At 48.0% G+C, this 23,448-nt stretch overlaps 1 protein-coding gene across 1 annotated transcript in view; it reads right to left on the bottom strand.

The window, feature by feature from the left end:
- Nucleotides 1–23,448, bottom strand: part of CUL4A (cullin 4A) — a 46,282-nt gene that overhangs the window by 2,534 nt on the left and 20,300 nt on the right. The window contains exons 8-19 of the mRNA XM_047081908.1: nt 22,550–22,632; nt 19,491–19,558; nt 17,878–17,996; nt 15,316–15,508; nt 13,955–14,059; nt 13,535–13,645; nt 13,366–13,451; nt 12,838–12,945; nt 6,285–6,398; nt 5,153–5,258; nt 4,821–4,993; nt 612–764 (exon numbers count right to left, since the gene is read on the bottom strand). Coding sequence (XP_046937864.1) covers nt 612–764; nt 4,821–4,993; nt 5,153–5,258; nt 6,285–6,398; nt 12,838–12,945; nt 13,366–13,451; nt 13,535–13,645; nt 13,955–14,059; nt 15,316–15,508; nt 17,878–17,996; nt 19,491–19,558; nt 22,550–22,632 — 1,419 coding nt within the window. The remainder of the gene's footprint in view (nt 1–611; nt 765–4,820; nt 4,994–5,152; nt 5,259–6,284; nt 6,399–12,837; nt 12,946–13,365; nt 13,452–13,534; nt 13,646–13,954; nt 14,060–15,315; nt 15,509–17,877; nt 17,997–19,490; nt 19,559–22,549; nt 22,633–23,448) is intronic.

The following is a 23,448-nucleotide window of genomic DNA, read 5'->3' as shown; positions in this document are numbered from 1 at the left end:
GGCTCAGTCTCTGCAGGGCCAGGCCTCACGAGTCCCATACTTCCCAGGTGGAAGCGCCTGTTTTCAAGAGCTCTTCCTAACACTTCCCTACCTGGTCAGTGCTCCAAGTACAGCCAGGGCAGAAACCCTCCGGCCTAGAAACACGCAGGCACAGACAGGATTCAGGGTTGACTTTCTCATGCACAGAAATGAGGAGGTATCACCAAAACAGAAAATGCTCTGGAGCTTGTCAGTGCTGAATAAATGAGCAGCTAGTAGGACTTCCCCGCAATCACAGGGCATGACCTGAATAGCCACCCCACTGAGAAACCCGCCTGGAGCTACAGCACCTGCCTCGGCCCCCTCCCCCTCCTAACAAGGTGTCAACGTCTGTGCCGGTGGCAGATTTGGGGCCTCTAGTTCCTGGGGCGGTTACAAAGAACATTTGGGATAAAAACCCTACTGTCCCACTTGCCGGTTTTTTGACATTTGGTGTGCACACACAGGCAGATTTCTGCAGTAAATGATCACCTGTAATGCAGGACAAATGATTCTAATGTGTTAGGAACTGAACATGCTTTTTCAATGTTCGGCGCAGTACTTTAAGTTTAATTAAGCTAATGTGCATTTACCTTTACTGGAAATTTCAGCTGATTATACAATTCAGAAACTAGAAGGTTATGACCAAGAGTCTTTCTCATCTTCATTATTCTGACGATAGCAGCGTCAATCTGATATTGTCTGTCCTGAAACACTCTCTCAGTGGTGCTGGCTTGTTCCTCAATCTGCACACAGACACACACACAAGTGAAGTGTAAAGATACAGTTGGGTGTTATTTCATATTGTTGAGTTTAATGGGACACTTTTTTCTTATTTGAGAGAGAGACAGAGGGAGAGAGACAGAACACTCGAGCACAGGCAGGGGAGGGAGAGAACCTGAAGCAGGTTCCACACTCAGCACGGAACCTGATGCAGGGCTTGATCTCAGGACCGACTGTGAGATCATGACCTGAGCCGAAATCAAGTTGGATGCTCAACCAACTGAGCCACCCAGGCACCCCTGATAAGAAAATTTGATGCAAAGAAAGGCCAAACATTGGGTAAATCCTATTCTGTTATGCATTTTTATTTGTTCTAGCAAAACCTAGCTTCCCAAGAATAGCCCAACTTCAGTACCAAAGCTTGAAAAAGAATGTAAAGTTACATTCCCCTCATAAAAAAGCTACAAAACACTATCAACTGTATATAATCCTGGATTAGATCCAGTAGCACAGAAGAGAAAGCAGAATAAAACACAATAGCTACCAGAGTTTATTCCAGAAATGCAAGCTTTGCTCAGCATCAGGAAACCTAGGAATGGAATGAATTTCATCACAGTTGTGTTGAGGTCACAGCGATTATGTGATCTCTTGACAGACGCTGCAAACTGAAAACCTATCCTTGATCTAAAACAAATTAACGTACAAATAGCAATGAAAAAAACCCCACCTGAACATGATAAAAAGCTGTTACCAGAAGCAAAGCACAGCTCCTGATAACAACTTCATGTTAGTTAACAGCAACCTACTGGAGGCCTGTTTGATCTACAGGAGACAGGTCTGTGCCCGCATGTAAGGTAAGTGAGTTTCAGAAAGGGAGAAGCCACGCTTCCATCGCACTTCCAAAGGGATACACCACCCCAAACAGGTTAATGTTCCAGCCACTTGAGAAAAAAAATCAGGAAGTGAAGAAAAAGCCTGGTAGCACCATTATTTCATACAAATGTGATTTTGAAAGTTCTAGCTGCGCAGTAAGAGAACAAAAGAACTATAGCAAATTGGAGCAGACATGTGGTAATTATTTGTAGATAAGCTACGAATCCAAAAATCCGAGAAAATCAACTGAAAAACCATCAAAGCCAACGAGAATTTCATGAAGTGGCTGGACGCAGGAAGAGTACACAAGGGTAAATGGTGTTGATATATATACATACTGGCAATAACTGGTTACACATGTAAACAGAAAAGATCCCCTTAATAGGTGCCAGCATTTTATTCGCCCTTCTTGCTTAAAACCTTCAGTGGCTTCCCCAAATTCTTCATAGCTCTGACCAGTCTGTATATAACCTGTCTGTGGCCTGCCTCCTCAGGCCTCACCTGGCTCAGCGTGGCCTTCGGTGGGAAAGCCTTCCCTGACCCACGGTGTCGGACTGTGCTTTTGTCTCCTACCTCAAGTGTAGTAAGTTAAACAATGTGTAATCATCTGGTACCTGTCTGCTGAAAGTTCCTTGAAACCAAGATTTATAAGAATAAGTTATTATTCACAGATGAATTCTCAGTGCTTCACAGAGGACCTACGCCTTAGTAGGTGCTTAATGAGTATTTGTTGAATCATCTAATAAGAAATATGCCAAGACTTTTAGTAGAAAACTCCCATGAAGAGAAGAGACTTATATATATACACAGATAAGAATCAGATTTAGTACAGCCAAAATGAAAACTGAAAACTATGTAATGCACTTTGAATAAAAAATGTTAATGTTCTTATTTGGAGGGCAAAGACACAATAAAATTATTCTCAAACTTACTGGGAGAATAAATTTATAGGAATGGGTACATTAACTAAAAGAATTTGGGTCCTGGATATGAAAGAGATCAATAGAATTTGTAGAAGAGAATTTAAAAACTGACTCGTAATATGTGAATTTAATATATAACAAAAGTGACAATTCAAATAAGTTGTCAGAGAACGGTATTTTCAATTCAGTTTTAGAATAGGAAGAGTAGTTAGATTGCTTTTTGATATTAATTTCTATGTTGCTCAAAGAAAAACTTAAATGTAAAAACTAATAGAAAAGTACAAGTAATTTAAAAAAAAAAAACATTGGGTTAGGGGCACCCGGGTGGTTCAGTCAGTTAAGCATCCGACTTCGGCTCAGCTCATGATCTTGGGTTCGTGAGTTCAAGCCCCGCGTTGGGCTCTGTGCTAACAGCTCGGAGCCTGGAGCCTGCTTCGGATTCTGTGTCTCCCTCTGCCCCTCCCCCACGCTCTCTCTCTCTCTCAAAAATAAATATTAAAAAACAAAACATGAAGAATTAAAGATCAGAAAGACATGATGTGCATAAGCTACTCAATGGCATAAAGATGCTCAAAGAAATTCAATCTAAAATGGCAATGAACTATCTGTGCCTGTAAGAGCAGGGCGGGCAGAGGGAGGGCTGGCCCTCTTGTGAAACCAGACACTGAAATCTGGGAAGATCTGTCAGGCTTCCATTTGGAAAAGAGTGGCCAGACTAACAAAAGTCCACATTCTTTGACCCTGTAATTCCAGGGCAAAGATTTTATACTGAAGAAACAAGCTAATAGGTACACAGGATGTTTAATGTAATCTTATTTCCAGTAGAGATCGAAACCACCTGAATGCCTTTCCCCAAGGGCGCTGCCGAGCTCCTGAGGGACACAGGACCAACTACTCTACACCCGTGAGAAACCAAGTCCTGACATGGAAGCAGACCCACAGTAACAAGACCAGACTGCACAACGGCACATATAAATGCCATCTGCAGAGTGATCCCGTTACAGAAAAAACAAGATTAGACATTTACACCACAGGAAAAACCTGCACGTCGAAGTGGCAGTAGAGGTCATCTCCAGGGGACAGAGGTGACAGTCCCACTTTGAAATAAGCACACCTGGGTGGCTCAGTCGGTTAAGTGCCGACTTCGGCTCAGGTCATGATCTCACAGTTCATGAGTTCGAGTCCTGTGTTGGGCTCCATGCTGGACAGCTCAGAGCCTGCTTGGGATTTTGTCCCCCCTCTCTGTCCCTCCCCTCCTTGTTCTCTCTCAAAAATAACATTAAAAATAAAGTAAAAGCACAAAAAGAATGCCTGTTTTCCCATATACTTGCCGACTCTGGATATCATCAAACTTTTAAACATTTCCCATGTTGACAGATGAAAAGTGGAGTATTATTTTATCAAAGTTTTTACTTATTTGAAAGAGCGGGGGTGGCTGGGTGGCTCAGTCAGTTAAGCACTGACTTCGACTCAGGTCATGATCTCGCGGGTTGTGGGTTCAAGCCCCGCGTTGGGCTCTGTGCTGACAGCTTGGAGCCTGGAGCTGCTTCAGATTCTGTGCCTCCCTCTCTCTCTGCCTCTGCTTATGCTCTCTCTCTCTCAAAAATAAACATAAAAATTAAAAAAAAAAAAAAAAAGCGCACGCAAGTGGGGAAAGGGCAGAGAGTGAGAGAGAGGGAATCCCAAGGAGGCTCTGTGGGGCTTGGACCCATGAAATCACGAGTCTGCTGCTCGACGACAGAGCCCCCCAGGCAGCCCTGGGGTATTATTTTAACTTGAATTAAAAAAAATTACTGATGAGAATGAACATCTTTCATATACTTACTGATCTTTTGCATTTCTTTTTGTGTAATCTGAACTTCTTTTCCCACCGGGCTCCACCTGAACACTTCCAGGTAAGGGAGCGACCACGCTCGACTGAGGGGGGTGAAGAAGCTGTGACGCTGCCCTGGTCTTGTCTGAATGGGTTGGTGCCTTCACAAGGCCTCTCCTCATTTACATGCCAGGGCCCACTGCCTCCCCCCTCCCCTGCGTGGCAGCACTTCAGGCTGCAAGGGCTCCCTTGTTTGGAAGGACCTGAGGGCGGTGGTCCAGGACCTGCCCTGGACATGAGACACTTGAGAATGTCTTCGATGCTACAAACACTCCAGTGGGCCTGTGACAGCCACCACCTCACCACCCCTCCCACGTTAAAGTGCTCTTACAAGACTTAGGAATTGACCGTACAAACGAATGAGTCCTTGGTAAGTACCCAGTGAGTGACACAAGAAAGCTTATACGTACGGTTTCCTTCATCTGGATCTGGTTGATCTTTATTCGAAACAGTTTGTGCTTGAACTCCCCGTTGAACATGAATGTGTCCCCGTCTTCCACCTCCTTCCCTTTGGGACTCTTAACCAGAACTCGTGCTTTGCCGCAGGCCAGGGACTGCAACGTTCTTCGCAGCTCACCGTCCTCTGGGTGGGGAGAGAATCGGGCACAGACTAGCACCGAAGTGAGGACACGTGACAATGGTGAAAGACACCCCACACTCACGTGTGATGGGCAGAGACTGGGCTGATCTCTAACAACAAGGACACGCAGAGGCCACACAGTCACGGAGCGAGGACTCTTACCTATCCCTGTGGCCATTTTTATTTCTTCAAAGCTGAATCCGTCCCCTTCGTTGAACATGAGAAGCACCAGTGTCTGGAACAGGGACACCTGGAACTCCTTCTTCCCCTGAAAGAGCATGGGACGCACCCTGTGTAAACCTGTGAGTTCTGTGTGCAGGAAAGCGGCTGGGGTCTAGAGGGCTTCACCCCCAGGACCGGCCTCTCTGGGTGGAGGTGGGGAAGCATGGCTGCCCCACCTGGTCTGCAGAGGCAGGAGAGGATACATGCAATTTACATACGTAGTATCCATGCACATAGGATTTATAGGATACGGTGCCTAGTGCATGGTAACAGCTAGCAAAGTAGTCATTCTGTAAATTTTTTGCTTGGTGTATACAACTGAATCTTATTTACAAAGCTGCAGTTAAACAGGAACATGCAGGCATTGTTTTGTGACCTGCTTCTTTCTGGTATCAAAACACCGTCTGCACTTTCCTCTTGTATAACGTCCCTTTTAGCAATAGCACCGCGACAAACGGGCTTATTCACTGCTCTGTGAAAACGTCTTATTATGATGAATTTCTGGAACTGGCACCACTGTAACAAAGCCTGTGACTTTGGAGGCGGGATATGTGAGACCAAAGCACGCTCTATATGGCGCTGTTCCTCGAGGTTTTAGCCTTGACCAATCAGTACTCGAAATGTGGCATTTCACTGGACTGTAATTTGCAAATGTTTGGCAGAAAAACAGAACAGGTTTTCAATGAATTTGATTTCTTAGTCTTGCTTTTATGAGTTGCCTCTTCACATCCTTTGCTTTCTTCTTTTTTTAAACCTGGAAGCTTCACACATTCCGGGTCGCTGCACTGATTTCTGTATCATTCCTATTCTAGCACATGTGCTGTTGAAGCGAGCACTCCTTTGCTCTTTTTTCAGCTAGGTAAATGCTTTCTATCTTTATTGACTTTTTATTGACTTTATTGATTGGAATATTAATCCTTCAGCTGTTTATTATCATTGATCAAGAAAAGGCAGTACGGAGTTATGCCGAATGACCTTTTCCTTTGTTTGTTACCAAAGATCAACCACAATTAAAAATATTCTATTAACATATTTATATGTTATTTGTCTATGAAACAGACAAAGAACTTACTTCTTTAAACTCTGCTTTTAAAACAGCATGGCCCAACGTGGTTTGCCACTGAAGTTTTCGACCACTGTGCTTTCCAAGATAGAATGTCTTAAATATTTCCTGAAGTTTAACCATCTGCCAAGCACAGGAAAACAATAAGTTTAATTATGCTAAACACCACACATCCAAAGAACCACATACTGCTTAATTTACAAAGCTTTCAAAATTTTTAACAGCTGAATGAAAAGATCAGTTGTTATTTTGACAGTGTTTCTTTGGATTATTCTGTTACCTGTGCAAATGTCTGCCACTCTGGCACACTGGGGTCTGCCTCCTACATGGGTGCTGCTTCAAGTGGTACTTAATGCACAGACAGGTTGTGTTCCTCAGTCTCCACAGCCCACGCTGTGGCTCCCCTGGCCAGTGGCACATGCAGTCAAGACCACAGAGACCGTCTGCAGGCCCAGCTGTGTCCTGCCAAGTTGTGGTGAGGCTGGGAGGGTGCTGGGAAGCAGGCTGTGGTGAGGCTGGGAGGGCACTGGAAAGCACCGGAGACAGTCTTGTCTAGGAGGCATGACGTGCCACTGTTTCTATCATTACTTTCTGGGAGGATTTCTCCTACCTTCTAAACTTTCTTGTGGTTCTTCTTCTTTTTTTTTTTTTTTTAATTTTTTTGATGTTTATTTATTTTAGAGACAGAAAGAGCACAAGTGGGGGGAGGGCAGAGAGAGGGAGACACAGAATCTGAAGCAGGCTCCAGGCTCCAAGCTGTCAGCACAGAGCCCAATGCAGGGCTCAAACCCATGAACCATGAGATCATGACCTGAGCTGAAGTCAGGCACCCAATCGACTGAGCCACCCAGGCGCCCCTCGTGGTTCTTTTTTTTCAAGTTTATTTATTTTTGAGAGAGAGAAGAGAGAGAGTGCTCTAGCAAGCAGGGGAGGGGCAGAGAGAGAGCAAGAGAATCCCAAGCAGGCTCCGAGCTGTCAGCATAGAGCCCAACGCGGGGCTCGAACTCATGAACCCTGAGATGATGACCTGAGCTGAAGTCAAGAGTTGGACACTCAACTGACTGAGCCCCCCCCAGGCGTCCCTCTCACAGTTCTTTACTGCTGTGGTCTCACTCCTTTAAAGCCCCTCCTCCTTCTCCCGGTGTCCAGCCCTCCCCACCCCTGGCCTCCTGCTTAGTTACAGATGGGTTCTGCTGTCTGACAGTGTTTCAGGGTGCATTTTCTAGTGTCCCGCACACTCCCTCTCACTTTGTTTGCTCGGTTCCCTCGACATTCTCACTGCTCTGCAGCCAGGATAGCCAATAGTCTGTGCTGCCAAATCCAATGGGTTCTTCTTATCAGGCTTCGATCAGAAATAGCTTTGTGAGAGGCGGCTTCCCTGCCTTCAGTGACTCATGGCTTAGACCTCCATGTCTTTGTCTCATGTCCCTTCCTTCCAAGGTCTCCTTGGTGTGTCTACCTTCCACCCTGGACACATGGGCGCCCTCAGGGTCCTGTGTGTCAGATAGTCTGCACTGTGCTCACTGCCCTGTCAGCATCCTTGGCTGCTTCCAAGTTCTTAGGATAAAGAGTCAAACTCTTGGGGCGCCTGGTTGGCTCAATCGGTTAAGTGCCTGACTCCTGATTTTGGCTTAGGTCATGATCTCACGGTTTGTGAGTTCAAGCCCACATGCTGATAGGGTACAGCCCGCTTAGAATTCTCTCTCTCTCTCTCTCTCTCTCTCTCTCTTCCTCTGCCCCTTCTCTGCTTACGCTCAACCATGTGTGCATGTTCCCCCCGCCCTCAAAAATAAACAAACAAAAAAAGATTCTGAGGCGCCTAGGTGACTCAGTTAAACGTCTGACTTCGGTTCAGGTCATGATCTCACGGCTCATGAGTTTAAGCCCCACGTTGGCTCTCTGCTGTCAGCACAAAACCCACTTCAGATCTTCTGTCCCCCTCTCTCTCCACCTCCCCAGCTCACATGCTCTTTCTCTAAAGTGAACAAACATTAAAAAGAAATAAAAATAAAGAGTAAAACCCTTCCAAGGCTTGCCAAGGTCCTGTCCTCCAGAACCACTGATTGCACTGGCCTGCCCTGTGCTTCCCCCACTGGACGAGTACGCTGTGCTGTCTTCCCTCAGGCTTCCGCCTAGGGACACCCCTCTGTAACCCCCTGGTCATCTTTAGAGCCCCTTCCTCACAGAGGCCTTCTCCAACTGCTCTTGGCTCTGAGGGCATTCATAGCAACTTGTGACTGTCCCCCTCTGGACAGAGAGCTCAGGGCATCAGCGAGGGAGCGAAGGCCCGCTCTCCTTGCCTGGGGCATCTGTCAGCTCCTCTGCGCTCTGTCCAAGCGGTGCCTTTGGTCAGGATGCCCGTTGGTCTTGCATCTGCCCAGCAACCCCATCCTCACACTTCAGAACTATCACCCACACCCACATTCAACCACATCAGATCCCAGGCACAATTATCATTTCGTTTCTAAGTATTGTAGTATATATCCAAAAGACAACGACTCTTTCAGAAAACATATCTAGAGGTGCCTGGGTGGCTCAGTGGGTTAAGCATCCAATTCTTGATCTCAGGGTCATGAGTTCAAGCCCCATGTTGGGCTCTGCACCGGGGGTGTGAAGTCAACTTAACAAGTAATTTGCAAAAAAAGAAAACATAGTTGGTGCCATATGACATTCAACCAATAAAAGCTAATAAGGTGATGAACTTCCTAAAAACTTTTTCCTTGCGATTAATTCCTAGGAGTGGCCATAATCATCATGGTAAGAGGACAGCAGCTAACACTGGGTGCTTATTATGTGCCAATTACAATCCCAGGCTCAAAATGGAACAGAGACCCACCCACATGTAAGAGTGAGTATTGATAAAACTCTTAGCAGAAAACAGAGGTAAATTTTCAAGACCTTGGATGTGGCAACAGTTCTTAGATATGACAACAAAAGTAACAACAGAAAACATACTGGACTTTACAAAAACTCTAAAATTTTGTGCAAAGAACACTATCAAAAAAGTAAAAAGATATCTCACAGAATGGGAGAAGATATTTGCCAATCACATATCTGATAAGGATCTAGTGCCCAGAATATACACAGAACTCTTAAAATTTAGCAACAGATAACACAAGTAAAAAATGGGCAAAGGACTTGCATAGAAAGTTCTTCACAGAAGAGCTACGGTGGCCAATAGGCACACGAAAAGATGCTCGACAAAATGATCATTCATTGGGGAAAAGCAAATCTGACCAAAACGAGATACCAATTCATACCCACGAAGATGGCTCTGATCAAAAACCAGAATAACAAATACTGAGGAGGATATGGGGAAAGTGGAAGCCGTGTTGCTGCTGGAAACGTAACAGGCTGCAGCTGCAGTGGAAAACCAGCTTCTCACCCGCATCTCCACTCCTGGGTGTGTACCAGAGGCTCTGAAAACTAGGACACAGATTTCTGCACACTTGTGCTCACGGCAGCGTTATTCACAGTGGCCGAAAGGTAAACGCACCTTTTAAGTGTCCGTGGCCAGCCAGCTGGCCGGAGGGACAGAACTTGGTCCACACACACAGTGGAACATCATTCAGCCTTCACAAAGGAAGCACGATGTGGGCTACATGTCGTGGAACCCGCACGGTGAGTGGAAGAGGTCAGACACGGAAGGCCACCAAGTGTGACTGCAGTTATGTTAAAACCCAGAGCGGGCCAGCAGGTGCCCAGGCTTGGGCACTGGAGCAGGAGTGAACGCTCAACCCCACGGGGGCAGGGTTCTGTTTGCCACAATGACGAAGTTCTGCACTGGACGCAGGTGCCGCTCAGCTGTACGGCTTGAAATGTGAGCTGCAGTCCGTTTCCCCCATGGCTTCCTCCCCTGTGTTTACACTGTGGGCGTATTTTTACAAAGGCCAGTACAGTAAGCCTTCAGCATCTCTTGCTAGACAACAAAAAAGTACCAGGAAACCACGAGGGCCAGTACAAGGACAGAGGAGCTGACAGGGGCTCCAGCAGCTGGATAGCAGACAACAGGGGCATCGGAGCAAGCAACCAGGAGTCCGCGAGTCTGTCCAGAGGAGGACAGAGACGGTCACTGCTGACCAAGGCGAAGTGGATCTGAGCAGGGATCGCCCAGCAGGAGAATCTGGTGGGGCAGAGGAGGTCCACACCACGTCCACATACCTTCCCACAGATTACTTCAAAAGTACAACAGGAGAGGGGCGCCTGGGTGGCGCAGTCGGTTAAGCGTCCGACTTCAGCCAGGTCACGATCTCGCGGTCCGGGAGTTCGAGCCCCGCGTCAGGCTCTGGGCTGATGGCTCGGAGCCTGGAGCCTGTTTCCGATTCTGTGTCTCCCTCTCTCTCTGCCCCTCCCCCGTTCATGCTCTGTCTCTCTCTGTCCCAAAAATAAATAAACGTTGAAAAAAAAAAAAAAAGTACAACAGGAGAAACACTAACCACACAGAGAAGCCAGCTAAAGCCTTAACCAACGACAACATGGGACACCAACAGACGGGGGCAAACGGACAGCAGGTACCTCCTGATGAGCCGTTGGCTGAGCAAATTGTGTGGGACCCTTGCTGGATGAGCCCAGTGGACATAATTCATGAAAACTGGTGTGCGGTTTTGGGATGTGTGAGCGTTAAGAAAGAAGAGGCTGGTGTAGCTGATACGGGGAAGGGGACCGGGGTAACTGTGGTGTGGGGCCTGGACGGTGTCTGGACAAAAGCAGAGAGAGCTCCCTCCCCCGGGATAAAACTGTTATGGCAGTAATTGACTCGAGAGTGTCTCTGGGAAGTACCCACTAAAGTACTAGGTGCAGGAGGTATGATGTAGCCTCTCAAGTGTCAGTGCTGAAAACACAGGCAGCACGTTCTGGGAATGCTTTGAACTATTCTCGCAAAGTCTCTGTAAGTCTGAATCACCTCAAAATAAGAAGCAAACAAACTCAAAGTGCCACAAGAGACACACCCAGGATGGACCTGCTTGGCCCAGTGAGCGGGGTGAGGAGGTGACAGAGGGTTTTCTGGAGAAAGCGTCTGGGGAGGGAAGTCTTAACCAGCAGTCAAATGCTGAGGACGGATGGGGGTGGAGTGAGGTTTTCTGGAGGTGGCTCACTTTCTGGAGGTGGTTTTCTGGTGTGAGGTTTTCTGGAGGGGGGCACAGAAGCCCTGGAGAACGTGGGAGCTGAGGGGCATAGAGCCCGCAGGCAGCTCAGGACACAGCTGTGGCACCTGCAGACAGCAGTCGCTTGGGGAGGGAGGAAGGGACCGCAGCAATCTGGGGCGTCTGAGCCTGGGGACGTTGGTGCGTATGTGCTCAGGACCACGGACTCACAGGCTGGAGGCTGAGGGCCTGTGTGGGCTGAGAAGGGAGCTGATAGGCTCTGGGAACGTTAGCGTCTAGAGTAGAGGTGGAGGGCCCACAGGAGAAGACAAGTAACACGGTGCATCAACTGTACTTCAATAACCAGTTAAAACAAACACAAAAAGGAAACAACCACAAAGACCAACCAGCAGAGTCAGAAACAGAAGAAAACCCTGAAACAGAGAGTCTTGGAAACGGAACAAACAGCCTCACGACAGGCTGTCTCCAGCCTGGGCTCCCAGGTGCCTTTCTTGGTCCTTTCTAGAAGGCCCTTGTCCCTGCTGTTTTCTTCCCGGCTCCACCCCAAACCAGCCAGGGGACACAGGCCGTCATGGTGAAATGCTGTTTTCCAGAGGCTATAAGAACCCTGCAGTTTCACTTCTGTGATTTAAAAAAACCTCTCATTAAATACTCCGTGACAGGCAGCATCTCTGTGCATGGTATGTGTGTAAGAAGTCCACAGGGCAAGTGCCTGGGAGGCTCAGTCAGTTAAGCATCAACTTTGGCTCAGGTCATGATCTCGAGGTCTGAGTTCGAACCTGACACTGGGCTCTCTGCTGTCGGCGGGGAGCCCACTTTAGATCCTCTGTCCCCCTCTCTCTGCCCCTTACCCTCTTATGCACACGCGCGCACACACTCTCTCAAAAATAAATAAAACACTTAATGTATTTGGTTTCCATAACTATTCCCCAGACACTTTTATCTTTTTTATTTTTATTTTTTTGATGTTTATTTTTGGGAGAGAGACATAGAGCATGAGTAGGGGAAGGGCAGAGAAGACAGTGGGGGAGACACAGAATCGGAAACAGGCTCCAGGCTCTGAGCTGTCAGCACAGAGGCCACGAACCATGAGATCATGACCTGAGCTGAAAGTTGGACACTTAACTGACTGAGCCACCCAGGTGCCCTTTCCCCAAATACTTTTTAAAATTTACTGCATGGTGACTGGGTGGCTCAGTTGGTTAAGCATCCACCTCTTGGCTTTGGCTCGGGTCACGATCTCACAGTTTGTGAGTTTGAGCCCTGTGCTGACAGCTCAGAGTCTGGAGCCTGCTTCAGATTCTGTGTCTTCCTTTCTCTCTGCCCCTCCCTTGCTTGCGCTCTCTCTCTCTCTCAAAAATAAACATTAAAAACAAAAAAACCCCAAAGCAGTCCATGGTACTTTGGCAACACTGATATATGAAAAATAAAGGGCAAACACTCTTTGAAACACTTACTTCTGGAGTCAAATGCACTTCCATAGGTGTGTATGTTGGCCAGTACCCCATCGTAAGTATGTTCACGGTTAGATCTATAGAGCCTGGGTCACTCTGATTCTGCATATACTAAAGACAAAGAAAACCAAGAGGAAACAGTTACTGTAGAATGTCATCAAAAATAACTAGTTCGTAAAAGAGTAAACAGTGTAATTTTCAAACCACAGTTCAACATGTGTTTGCACCTAGTCCCAAGAACACATCCCACTGAAGCCATGCAACATGTTCCAAAGTCATTTGGGATATTTTTTCTTTCTTGGTTATGTTACCAATACAGGACACTAGGACACTTCTTTAAATCAAAAATTTTTATGCATTTTTAGGGATTACTTTTCTTTTTCATTTTGAATTTCAGTTATTTGGACATGTGGACATGAGCAGTATGATTCTCAAGGCGGAGGGTTTTCCCTTGGCTGACACCCCCCCCAACATAACTTAAAGCGGGGTGGCTCCTGTTCGGCTGTCCCATGTGAAACAAACAGAGCTTGCCTGCTTGAACTGCACCATGATGTCCTTGGACAGCTCCATGTCCTTGAACATGCCTTCCAGCTTGCTGGTGAATGCCGCGCCGCACTCTGGGACAGAAGCGGAGGCGTGAGCACCCCCGGGGACGAGGCCCAGCGCAGGGATGGGTACACCCCGGGGCCCACACGCTTACCGTGCTTTAGTTTGGACAACATAGATTTTTCAGCATCTACTGAGGCGCTTTTTCCAACAAGGAGTCTTTTTGCCAAATCTTTTTTATAAAATGCTTCGAAGACATCTTTCCCTGTTTATAAGCAAATGAAAATGGCGTGAGACGCTGGACTATTAACGCGCACTTGCTCACTCCTGCTGAGACTCCAGTGGCGGCTGTGCCGCAGGGAGCTCGGCAGGGGCCTGCGCGGGATGCCCCCATAGGAGGACACCCGCGCTGCCATCGGTGGGCGCCCACCCCTCCATTCCCCGTGCTGACACAGAAGCGGGAGTGTTTCTGTCCATCTGTCTCAAGGAAAAGAGGGGGCCCATGTACAGATGTGTTGACCGTCTCGTCTCTCCCTGCTCAATGTTAATAGGAACAGCGCAGAGTGTGTCTCACCGTGAATGAACCTGAATATTATCATGACCTTGTCGAGAATCCTCTCCAGCTCCTCGTCTGTTGCTTCTTTATTACCCGCTCTCAATTTTGAATCAACATGTTTTGCTGTGAGAGTAAAAGTTTACAGTATTTAAAAAACAAGTATTTCTTATATAATACATTTTCTAAATAGGAAAAAAGAGCATCTTTAATTTCTACAAGCAAAAAGTAGACAGCAACACTCTAGAACCTTTCCAAAAAGATACTATTTTATGACAAAAGGCAGATCATGTGAATTTTCTATGAGAAGTATTTTCAAGTCATGGGAGATAAATAATTATACCGCTGCTCCAGCAACGGGAGGGCCCCACCTTCCAGATGTAGCATCCCTGAACACAGGCCTCTCGTACCTGAGACCACAGATTGGCCATGCCTTCCAGAAGCCCACACTCCAGGAGTTCAATACCCACCTCTGGAGAAACCACAATCCAGAAAGTGGTATGAAGGCCAAGCTAAACTGCCTTGTGAATTTTTTGTTTGGTTGCTGACTTTTTCTTTTTTAAAGATTTAATTTTTTTTAAGTAATCTCTACACTCAATGTGGGCCTTGAACCCACAACACCAAGATTAAGAGTCGCACGCTCCACTGGCTGAGCCAGCCAGGTGCCCCTTTCGTTGCTGCTTTTATTAGTTTTTTCCCTTCACAATTTTTTCATTATGAAATCCTCTGAACATACACAGAGGTAGAAACTGCACAACGAACCCCATGTCCCCATCACATACCCTCAACAGTAGGAAGTTCAACGCTGAATCACTGTACTTACTACATCTTTCTTTGCCCTTTGCCTAAAAACTTCCACTGACTAGTGAGAGTCTATGAATCCCAAAATATGCTTTGCTATTATCACGACATAATTGTATAAAGTGATAGTTTAAAAACTGCTTCATCTTAAAACGTGATCTTTTAAGACCACATCCAATTTTACCCTATTTTAATGCTGGTGAGATAATGCGAAGACAGGGACACACTAACGTCTCCATGCTAATTGGTCACGTCACCCTCGTAACGCCGAGGCACTCGTATATAGCAAACCCTCTTCTTCCGATCCCAGAGCGCAGATCAGCGGCCGTGCTCCAGACAGAACCAGAAGCACCTCTGTACTCTCTCTTCCTTCTTCTCCGACATCAAGCTGCCACTTGACAAAATCACTGCTCCGTTCTCCCTTATAAATGCCGTGTGTGCTTCTACACACACATGATAAGTATACACACAACCCTTCTCCACCCTCCCCAAGGGGAGCTTAAAGATTCTGGGGAAAGGTTTTGCTTAAGTTCTGCTTTCTTTTCCCATATTAAAACAACGTCTGGAAATACGTTTTCTACCTATCAGTTCTGCGGGCTTATTCGGCCTCTTATTGATAAACGTCTCAAAGGACTCCTTCATCAAGTTGATGAACTTCTCGTTCCTCTGGAAGCATGCTTCTATCACGTGGTCCACTCGGTCCTTAAAATCCAGCAGGTCCTGTACCATATCTTTGTCTTTCTCAGGATTGATGACAATTGTTGTCCCGAAAGTCTACAAGAACACACACACCGCATCAGTGGCAGGTAACGGCACCACACATGTTCTCCTGAGACTTTAATAATCACCGTTCGTGTTAAATACTAAATCGTTTCAAAAGTTCCACAAATTCAGTGTACGTTCAAGAAGTTAAGTGAATATACAATTAATGCTTCAGTGTTTGAATCCTGCTTTTGAAAGAATTTGTGAATTAGTGGGAAAATGTCCACTGCTTAAAAACAAAAACAAAAATAAACTTTTACTGGGGCACCTGGGTGGCTCAGTTGGTTGAGCGTCCAACTCTTGATCTCAGGTCATGATCTCACAGTTCATGAGTTCAAGCCCCATACTGGGCTCCGTGGAGATTCTCTCTCTCCCTCTGCCCTCCCCAACCAACCCCCACCCCCTGCCCAAAATAAATTAACATTTAAAAAAAAACCTGAAAACTTTCACTTACAAATTTCTCAGACGTTCTCATTAACCCAACACACCTACTTGGACTTCTTGACTAGAGTTTCCTTTTTCTTCCACTGCTAACCAAAGCCCAGTTTTAGGCTGCATTTTTAATTGAAAAATGCTATATTAAACATCACTAGAAGTCTATTATGTGACAATAATAGTTAGCTGTTTGATGATATAAACTTTGGTAGATACAATTATACTATTTGATGTGTTTAGAGAAGGGACAGAGACAGCAGGCCCCAAATGGAGTCACTGTGCTAAGCCTCACGTCAGCAAACCAGGGCTTAACACCTGACCTAACTGAGGTTTTGGCCCCTCCGAGGAACAGAGTCTTCAAGCACTCAATCACTGGGCTTGTCAGCACTAGTGACGTCATCTGCCAGACGGTTCCCTGTCATCCCCTCAGGAAGGTGACCTTGCCACAAGCAATCAGTTTTTGCCAGGATAACTTCCTAGTCCTGCCCTGTCCTGTCTATAAAAGGCTTCCCTATCACACAGCTCCCCGAGGCTCCTTTCTATCGGCTGGATGGTACCAAATAAAGCCAGTAAGATCTTCAAAATTCCCTCAGTCCAATTTTGTCTTTTCAGATATGTACTTTGGGAAAACTGGTCTTAATAGCATACATACACATATTTACGTATCCTATACATAAGTGAAGGCAGATTACTGGCAAAATGGTACAAATGAAACTGGCAGCGAACCCTTCTGAAGAGGGACACGGTATGCCCAGCCGGGGTGGGAGGGATTTTCCTCCGTACACTTTTGTACTGAGTGCATTTAAAAATAACACACACACACTGCCAGGGATCAGCTTCACTGTGATAACGACACAGTGTAGAACATAATCTCCACTCCTGTCAGTGTGACTGCATGTCGCTGACGGACACTCAGGAACAGCGGTCACACCACTGATCTCTAAGACCTGGACTGCATGTGTACAGGGGAGCTCTCGCATTCAGCACACGTTCCTGCTCCTAGGGCTACTCGTCAGCAAAGTCCTCGTTCTCCAATCTTTCTGGAACATACAGCTCTGTTGCTGGCGTGAGTTGGTAACCACGTCCAGCTCCATGTTGTTGTGTACAAAGTATCAGGGGGTTGTGCCTGTGGGCATGAGCTTCCCATGTGGAGGCAGATAAGCAATCTTAGGACTGATTATTCCATAAAGCAGCATGCGTGCAAGCTTTCCATCATCCTTTCTATATAACTGAACTTTCTGTGACCACTACAGATTCACGTGCAGCGGAAAGAACAGAGATCCCTCCTACACTTGGCTCAGCTCCCTCTGATGGCAATATCCGGCAAAGCTGCAGAATGGTATCACCACCAGGATCCTGGCACTGGCACACTGTGTCCAGCTTCTCCAGGCTGCCCCCCCCCGCCCCAGAGTATGCTGTTCCCCCGACTTGTCACCAGCACAGCCTTGTGCGCCCCCACCCCCTCCGTCAGCATGAGGGCCCTGCTGCTGCCTTCCCATGACCGTATATAGACGCGTCACAGAAACATCACAGCACTGTGACAGTAACGGATCTGGATGGTGGGAGACGTGGCAGCACACATGCCACCAAATGGATACACCAAAACGTGTAACCATTCTCATGGTCGATGAGCAAAGGCATGAGGTGTTTAAAAATCAGATGCACAGAAATGCGACTTTTTGAAAGTTGTGGCTGTACGTGGCACTGGAGCCCAGGCAGGTGACCGATGGCAGCCTTTAATGACGTCTGGCTGTGGGGTGCTCACAGGCGGGGCCATCTTTCAGAAAAGGTTTGCCTCAGTCATCGGGGAGGAAACGCAAGACTGCTGTCCACCCGAGCCCCCGCCTCGAGAAGAGCCCCTCCCCATGTCGGGAGCCACATGGCCAGGAGACAGGACGCTGCCCTCCACAGGCACGGTCACCGCGCATCATGACAGCCCCACGCACCTTGATGTACTCGCTCCAGTGCTGCAGCAGGACCTGCTGCCCACCCTTCACGCGGCTGAACAGCTGGTACATCTGGGTGAGGTCGGGCACTCGGTTCTCGTCCAGCAGCTGGTCGAGCCCTGCGACGGCACAGCGAGCGTTAGGGCGGCTCGGGGGTCCATGTGTGAACGGGCGCCTCACACGTGTGGGGCCGACCCCTGTCCTCCGTGGGTGAGAAACAGTCCTACGCGGCCCCGTTGGCCAGGCCCCACCGCCAGAGGACGCTAGCGGCCGTGCTGCTCAATTCAGGTCGCCAGAGCCCCAGTCCGACTAACACAGCGGCCAGGGCAGCGCCCCTGGGCACCTCTCACTATCATCGCTCAGAGAGCAGATCTGGGGGCCCGAGTCTAACCTGTCAGGTCATCCACTCTATCCGCTTATGCGATAAGCCGTGGGAGAGAAGCGTCTGCTGTCCGTTGGGGATTCTGAAGTATTTAACATAGCACTTTTGGGGGTTTTCCTGTTTTAGGTATTTAGATTTTTACGAAGCCTTTCTAAAACAGTATGGAAATCAGGAAGAGAAAACTGTCTAAGATGTCTGCTTTGTGACAGCCCCGCAGAGGCTACGAGGCCAGGCGTGGGGAGGTGTGAGCCATGTGACTCAAGTCTCAGGTTCTTCTGTCACGTGGGCACAGTGTCCACACATCAAAGGAGATAAACAGGTGCACACAGGTGCGTCCTGGGGCCAGAATCACACATCTTTAGCAAGGGCTCCGTATGTTTATTTCTCCGAATTACATTCTGACCTAGTGATGCAAATAAAAAATTTTTCTTATAATTTATAATTTACGTCCATAATTCTGGGCCTCCCCATAATTAAGCTTTAAGGTCTCCAACATCTTGAAATAAATCCTGTAGCTCCATCATGACTTTCAAATGGTAACATTACACACCTAATAGTTATACAAAGTACCGTGAAGGACTGAAAAGGGGGAGACCATGCCCTCTGAACCCCAGAAAACTAAGCACACTGTGAAGGGCACAGACACAGAGGGCAGGCGGGACGCTCCTCTGGGACACACAGTAGCTGCTGGAACCACCCTTACCAGGGCCTGACGAGCAGCACCAGGGATGTGGCGCAAGAGGGCACGCTGCCCAGTCAGCAGTGCTGCGCCCTCCCTCTGCCAGCAGAGGGTTTGTCCGGCATACTCGGGACTCTGGCTGAAGTCCCCAGCCACCTGGCAGTTCACGTGGTGTTCAGCCTCTTGGGGGGTGTGGGGAGGAAGCCCCACCACAGCCGCACAGCCCGTGTGACCAGCCTGCACCCTTGGGAGCTCTGTGCCTGCCAGCGCCCGTAGGCATCGCACAAGGACCCAGCTGCAAGCTGTCTGTGGCCCAGGGGGTTTCTCAGCGGCTTCAGCTGAGAACAGCATGTCCTGTGATTTCTTGATTTCTACCAGACGCCTTTCCCGGTGTTTCCAGGGCTAACATGCTCGTTATTGCCAACGATTTTTAGTGACTGTCTCATTGTAATGGATGTCCTTAAGCTGGTATTTACGCCGTTTCACTCACTTCCTTAAAATGCCAAGGGCGACCATGCAGGGTAACTTGACACAAAAGTTAGGAAAATCTACCTTTCTGCAGAATTGCTGTCAAATGTTCTCCTAACAGCTGTTTCTCCACACAAGCAATCAGTGGTTTCCTATTATGAGGCAAAAAGACAAGGTGTAAGCAATTGATGGAGAGACTTTGATCACCTGTAAAGATGGGGCATTTACTGTCTACACACCTGACATGGAGTTAATCAGAACAGCCATCTCCCTGCTGTCCATGAGGACTCTGAAATCTTTCTAAAGACAATCTTACTGGACAACAGAGATCAGGGGTCCAGGGAAAAGGAGACACCAGCAGACAGTCAAGTGCCCTGCACCCCCATGCCTGGCTGGCAATTGTCAAAACAAAGCTTTGCCTTTTGGATTCAAGGCACACTGGCCCCGTCCCCCACTCCGCGGCCGCCCCTGCTCCAGGCCCCACAACCTCTACATGGACAGGCCTGCCCCCTCCCATCACCACTTATCAAGGAAGCTCCTCTGTGAGGCCCACACTACAGAAGTGTCACATCGAACAGAATATTTGAAACTCTGAAACATCGCCAAGTGTGACTGCCACAGTCATGGGGACATGCACAACTGTCCTTCCTGAGTACATATTCCATGGTTCATGTCGTTTTAGTTTTTCTTAATCAGACATGTGCTTTAGTCCCAAGATTATTAATTTCGGGTATCTTCTCAAGTCTTTGCTTCATAAAGAACTTTACAATGGCCCACCTTAAACCTAACAGCGACCCCAGAGAAAGCACATACCCCCCTTGCGAGAGAGCAGAGGTCGGGGACTGTGCCCACTGAGAGGTGAGGGTCTGCCTCCGGGAGGGGGCAGCACGATGACGGGAGGTGGGGGCGGAGGTCAGAGGTCAGGGGCTGACAGCAGGGAGGGCCAGTAGTGCACCAATCCTCCTCCAAACAGCTTCAGCGGCACGTCCCCAGGGGGCAGCGGGTGGTTTCTCCTTGTTGACTACTGAGTAACGCTGCCTGAATATTTGCAAGCAAGTCTCGCGGATGTTTTTACTTATCTATTTGGGAGTAGAACTGGTGTGTTGAAAAAACACCTAGCTCTGTCTACCACTCTGGGGAGCTGAGGAGCTAACGATCCATCTTTTGGGCAGCTGCCCATGTTCCTACTGACCATGCACGGCGGTTCTGACTTCTGTTGGTCCTTGCCAGGGCTTCGTGCTGTGTGCCTTTTTTACTCAAAAGCCACAGTGGCAGGCGTGAGGTGGAACCACACTGGTTTTGATGTGCAGTTTCCCGATGACTGGCTTCGCCGAGCGACTTGTCCTGTGCTCACGGAACCACTGCCTCCAGGAGGCGTGCAATCTAGACTCCATCACCGTTTCCATTCCAACAGCCCATGAAGCACCCACATGAGCCCGGGTGCCGTTGACAGGTCCCAGCAGAGCCCAGGGCAGAAACTGCAGGCCCCTCGAGCCCAGAGGTGCAGTCCTGGGGAACGTGCTGCCTCAGCACCCAGGTGCCCAAGAATCGACCTTATAATCTAGTGACAAAGTGACAATCTACTGACTGTGCCAAGCAGCAGGAGAGCGGGTCCTTCCCACACTGAGGGATGAGAGTCCCTGGGGTAGGGCCTGCCAGGTGACCTGGCTGTGGTGTCCAGCATGAGGCGGGTCACAAGGTGCAGTTCAAAGCAGTGCCCCGCTGCCCTCAAGCATGCTCCGCGTCCGGGATGCCGTCTACTGTGCTCTGAGGGCGTGGGGGCAGGAAGGGGCATGTGGAGCCCAGCGTGAAGGCAGGTGTGGCTTGCTCAGCCGTGGCTTCCCTCTTCTGTCCTTGACGGCAACTGTTTATTTTGTGACATCTGAATCACCCAGCGCGGCAGGAGCTGCCTCAGTCAGTGCGCCCTCCATCCACCTGTGCTCGAGCCCAGAGGCGAACCACCTTTATCTGTTATTCGTTTGCTTAAATAACTTACATATACTTGTAAGCAATATACTTTTTAAAATTGGGGGGAGAAATTTCAAATCTAGAAATTTCAAATCTAGCATATGCACAGGGGTGGATGAGCACGTGTGAAAAGGAAAAGGACTGCTGTGCCCAATGCCTACAGGTCATAAGGTAAAAGGCCCCAGCGGCCCCAGTGCCCCGCTCCCTCCATCCTGAACTGGGCGGGTGATTTGCTTGCTGTTCGCCATGATTTACCATGTATCTCTCTCCCTGAAGTTCTTGAACTTCACAGTATATGGAAAACATCAACAGAAAAAAATGTTCCAGATACTTAGCGAAGACTCTTATCTAACCTTGATGTGACCTACTGGCACATCATTTTCCCTCCTACTCCCTGTGCATCCCTGCTGCCGACCTCCAGCCCCTGTGACTACCTGGTCCCCAGGGGACCTGGAACACAGCTGTCCTGGCTTCAGCATGACCATCCTTCTATGTAGACCTGGGGCTCCCCATGGGCCCCTCAAATGTCTAAAGCAAGCTCACCTTTCCTCTCCTGACCCTCTGTTCTCTGTATTCTCAAGGTGCCACATCGGTGCCCCTCTCATCCTGCCTGCCCCACTGCACTTTCTACCCTTCAGTCTCTTCTATCTCTGGTTTCTCTTAACTCTCCTCACTTGAATAAATGTTACGTGCAGGGTGAGAAACAGACATCCACACAAGTTTTCTCTTTTACTTTTCCCTAGCTGCTTACCAACTTCAGGTTTAGAGAAAACAAAAATTAGATGAGAAGAAAAAATAATGTGACTTAATACCATAAATAAAAATTACAGCTACATTCCACGTCTAACAAAAAGTTTACAACCCAAAGTGCCCGACACTCAATTATACTCCATCAACATAAATAGAATCCCTTGTCACTAAACCCCAAGATGCCAAGTTCCTCAGCCTCAAGTACTTCTTTTGGATGAGAACTCATTGAGAACTCACAACAGGGCACTTGTTGTGACTCACAGGTGCTGGATAATCACAAATAACATAAGCGAAACGTGCTAACAACAAAGATACTCTGATAGTACTGGCTGAGTCCACGAAGACAGCGTTTATTTCAATAAACAGCCAGGAACAGGGTGGGCTACGGCCACGCCATGAGAACTGAGTAAATGAATGGTACTCACTGTGTGCTGTGGTCTAGGTACGTGATTACTCGGTCTCCTTCCTCCTCTAAACGCTTACTTACGTGGTTAAGATATTCTGGAACCTTCCAAACACAACATTTAAACATGTCAGTAACAAAGATTTTATTTTTTTTTTAAGTAACAAAGATTCTTGATGTTACCCAAGAAGCTGAAACACTGTTGTCCACAGAAAAATTAAAAAAACAAAAAAAACCACCTTATATATTCAAGGCAAGTATGAGAACAGATGAGCGGGGGGCGTGAAAGTGGGCAGGATACATAGTATAGAGTTTCCTGAAACTCAGTTCTGGACAGTAAAAGTGACCTCTAGAGTGAGGGCAGGGCAGCCCTTCTTTGCTGTGTCCCGCTCACCGTCAAGCTCCTGGGACGAGGCCGTGGGTCCCTGCCATCACTGAGGCCCTATGGGCAGGCGAGCAGCAGCACTCAGGTCAAGAGGGTGCAGGCCTAATGGCATCCCCTGGCCCCAAACGAGTGGGGTCAGCAAAAGCTAATCGACAGACTGGGTGTTCACTTGGGGAGGCCAAACAGCACGGATGCAGAAGATCTCCAGAGGCAAAGGGCATTCCTCTTGTCACCTGACGGCCTAGGGGGCCCCCTAATACAGTCTCTAGCGCTCTGACCCAGTGGTGGCAGCAAGGCTGGGTACCGCACATAATGTGTCCTCTCCAAAACCGGGATGGAGAACCAACGGTCAGTTCATCCTGCACGACAACGATCAACATTTGGGGGAGGGTCCCCAGGGGCCTCCTTCAGTCTCTGCTCTAACTGCTTGCCAAGATTTTGGGTTCATATGGCTACTGTTATATGTTTTTTCCTGTGGTCTTTTGGGTAATTTTTTCCAAAGCCTCATACAAATGGAAGATTTGGGGTGTGCTTGG

Source organism: Lynx rufus, unplaced genomic scaffold (genome assembly GCF_022079265.1).
Source record: "Lynx rufus isolate CCGP_SWC_20201006 ecotype Redwood Valley unplaced genomic scaffold, mLynRuf1.p SCAF_1, whole genome shotgun sequence".
Lineage (NCBI taxonomy): Eukaryota > Metazoa > Chordata > Mammalia > Carnivora > Felidae > Lynx > Lynx rufus.
This window is presented reverse-complemented; position numbering and strand designations above follow the sequence as displayed.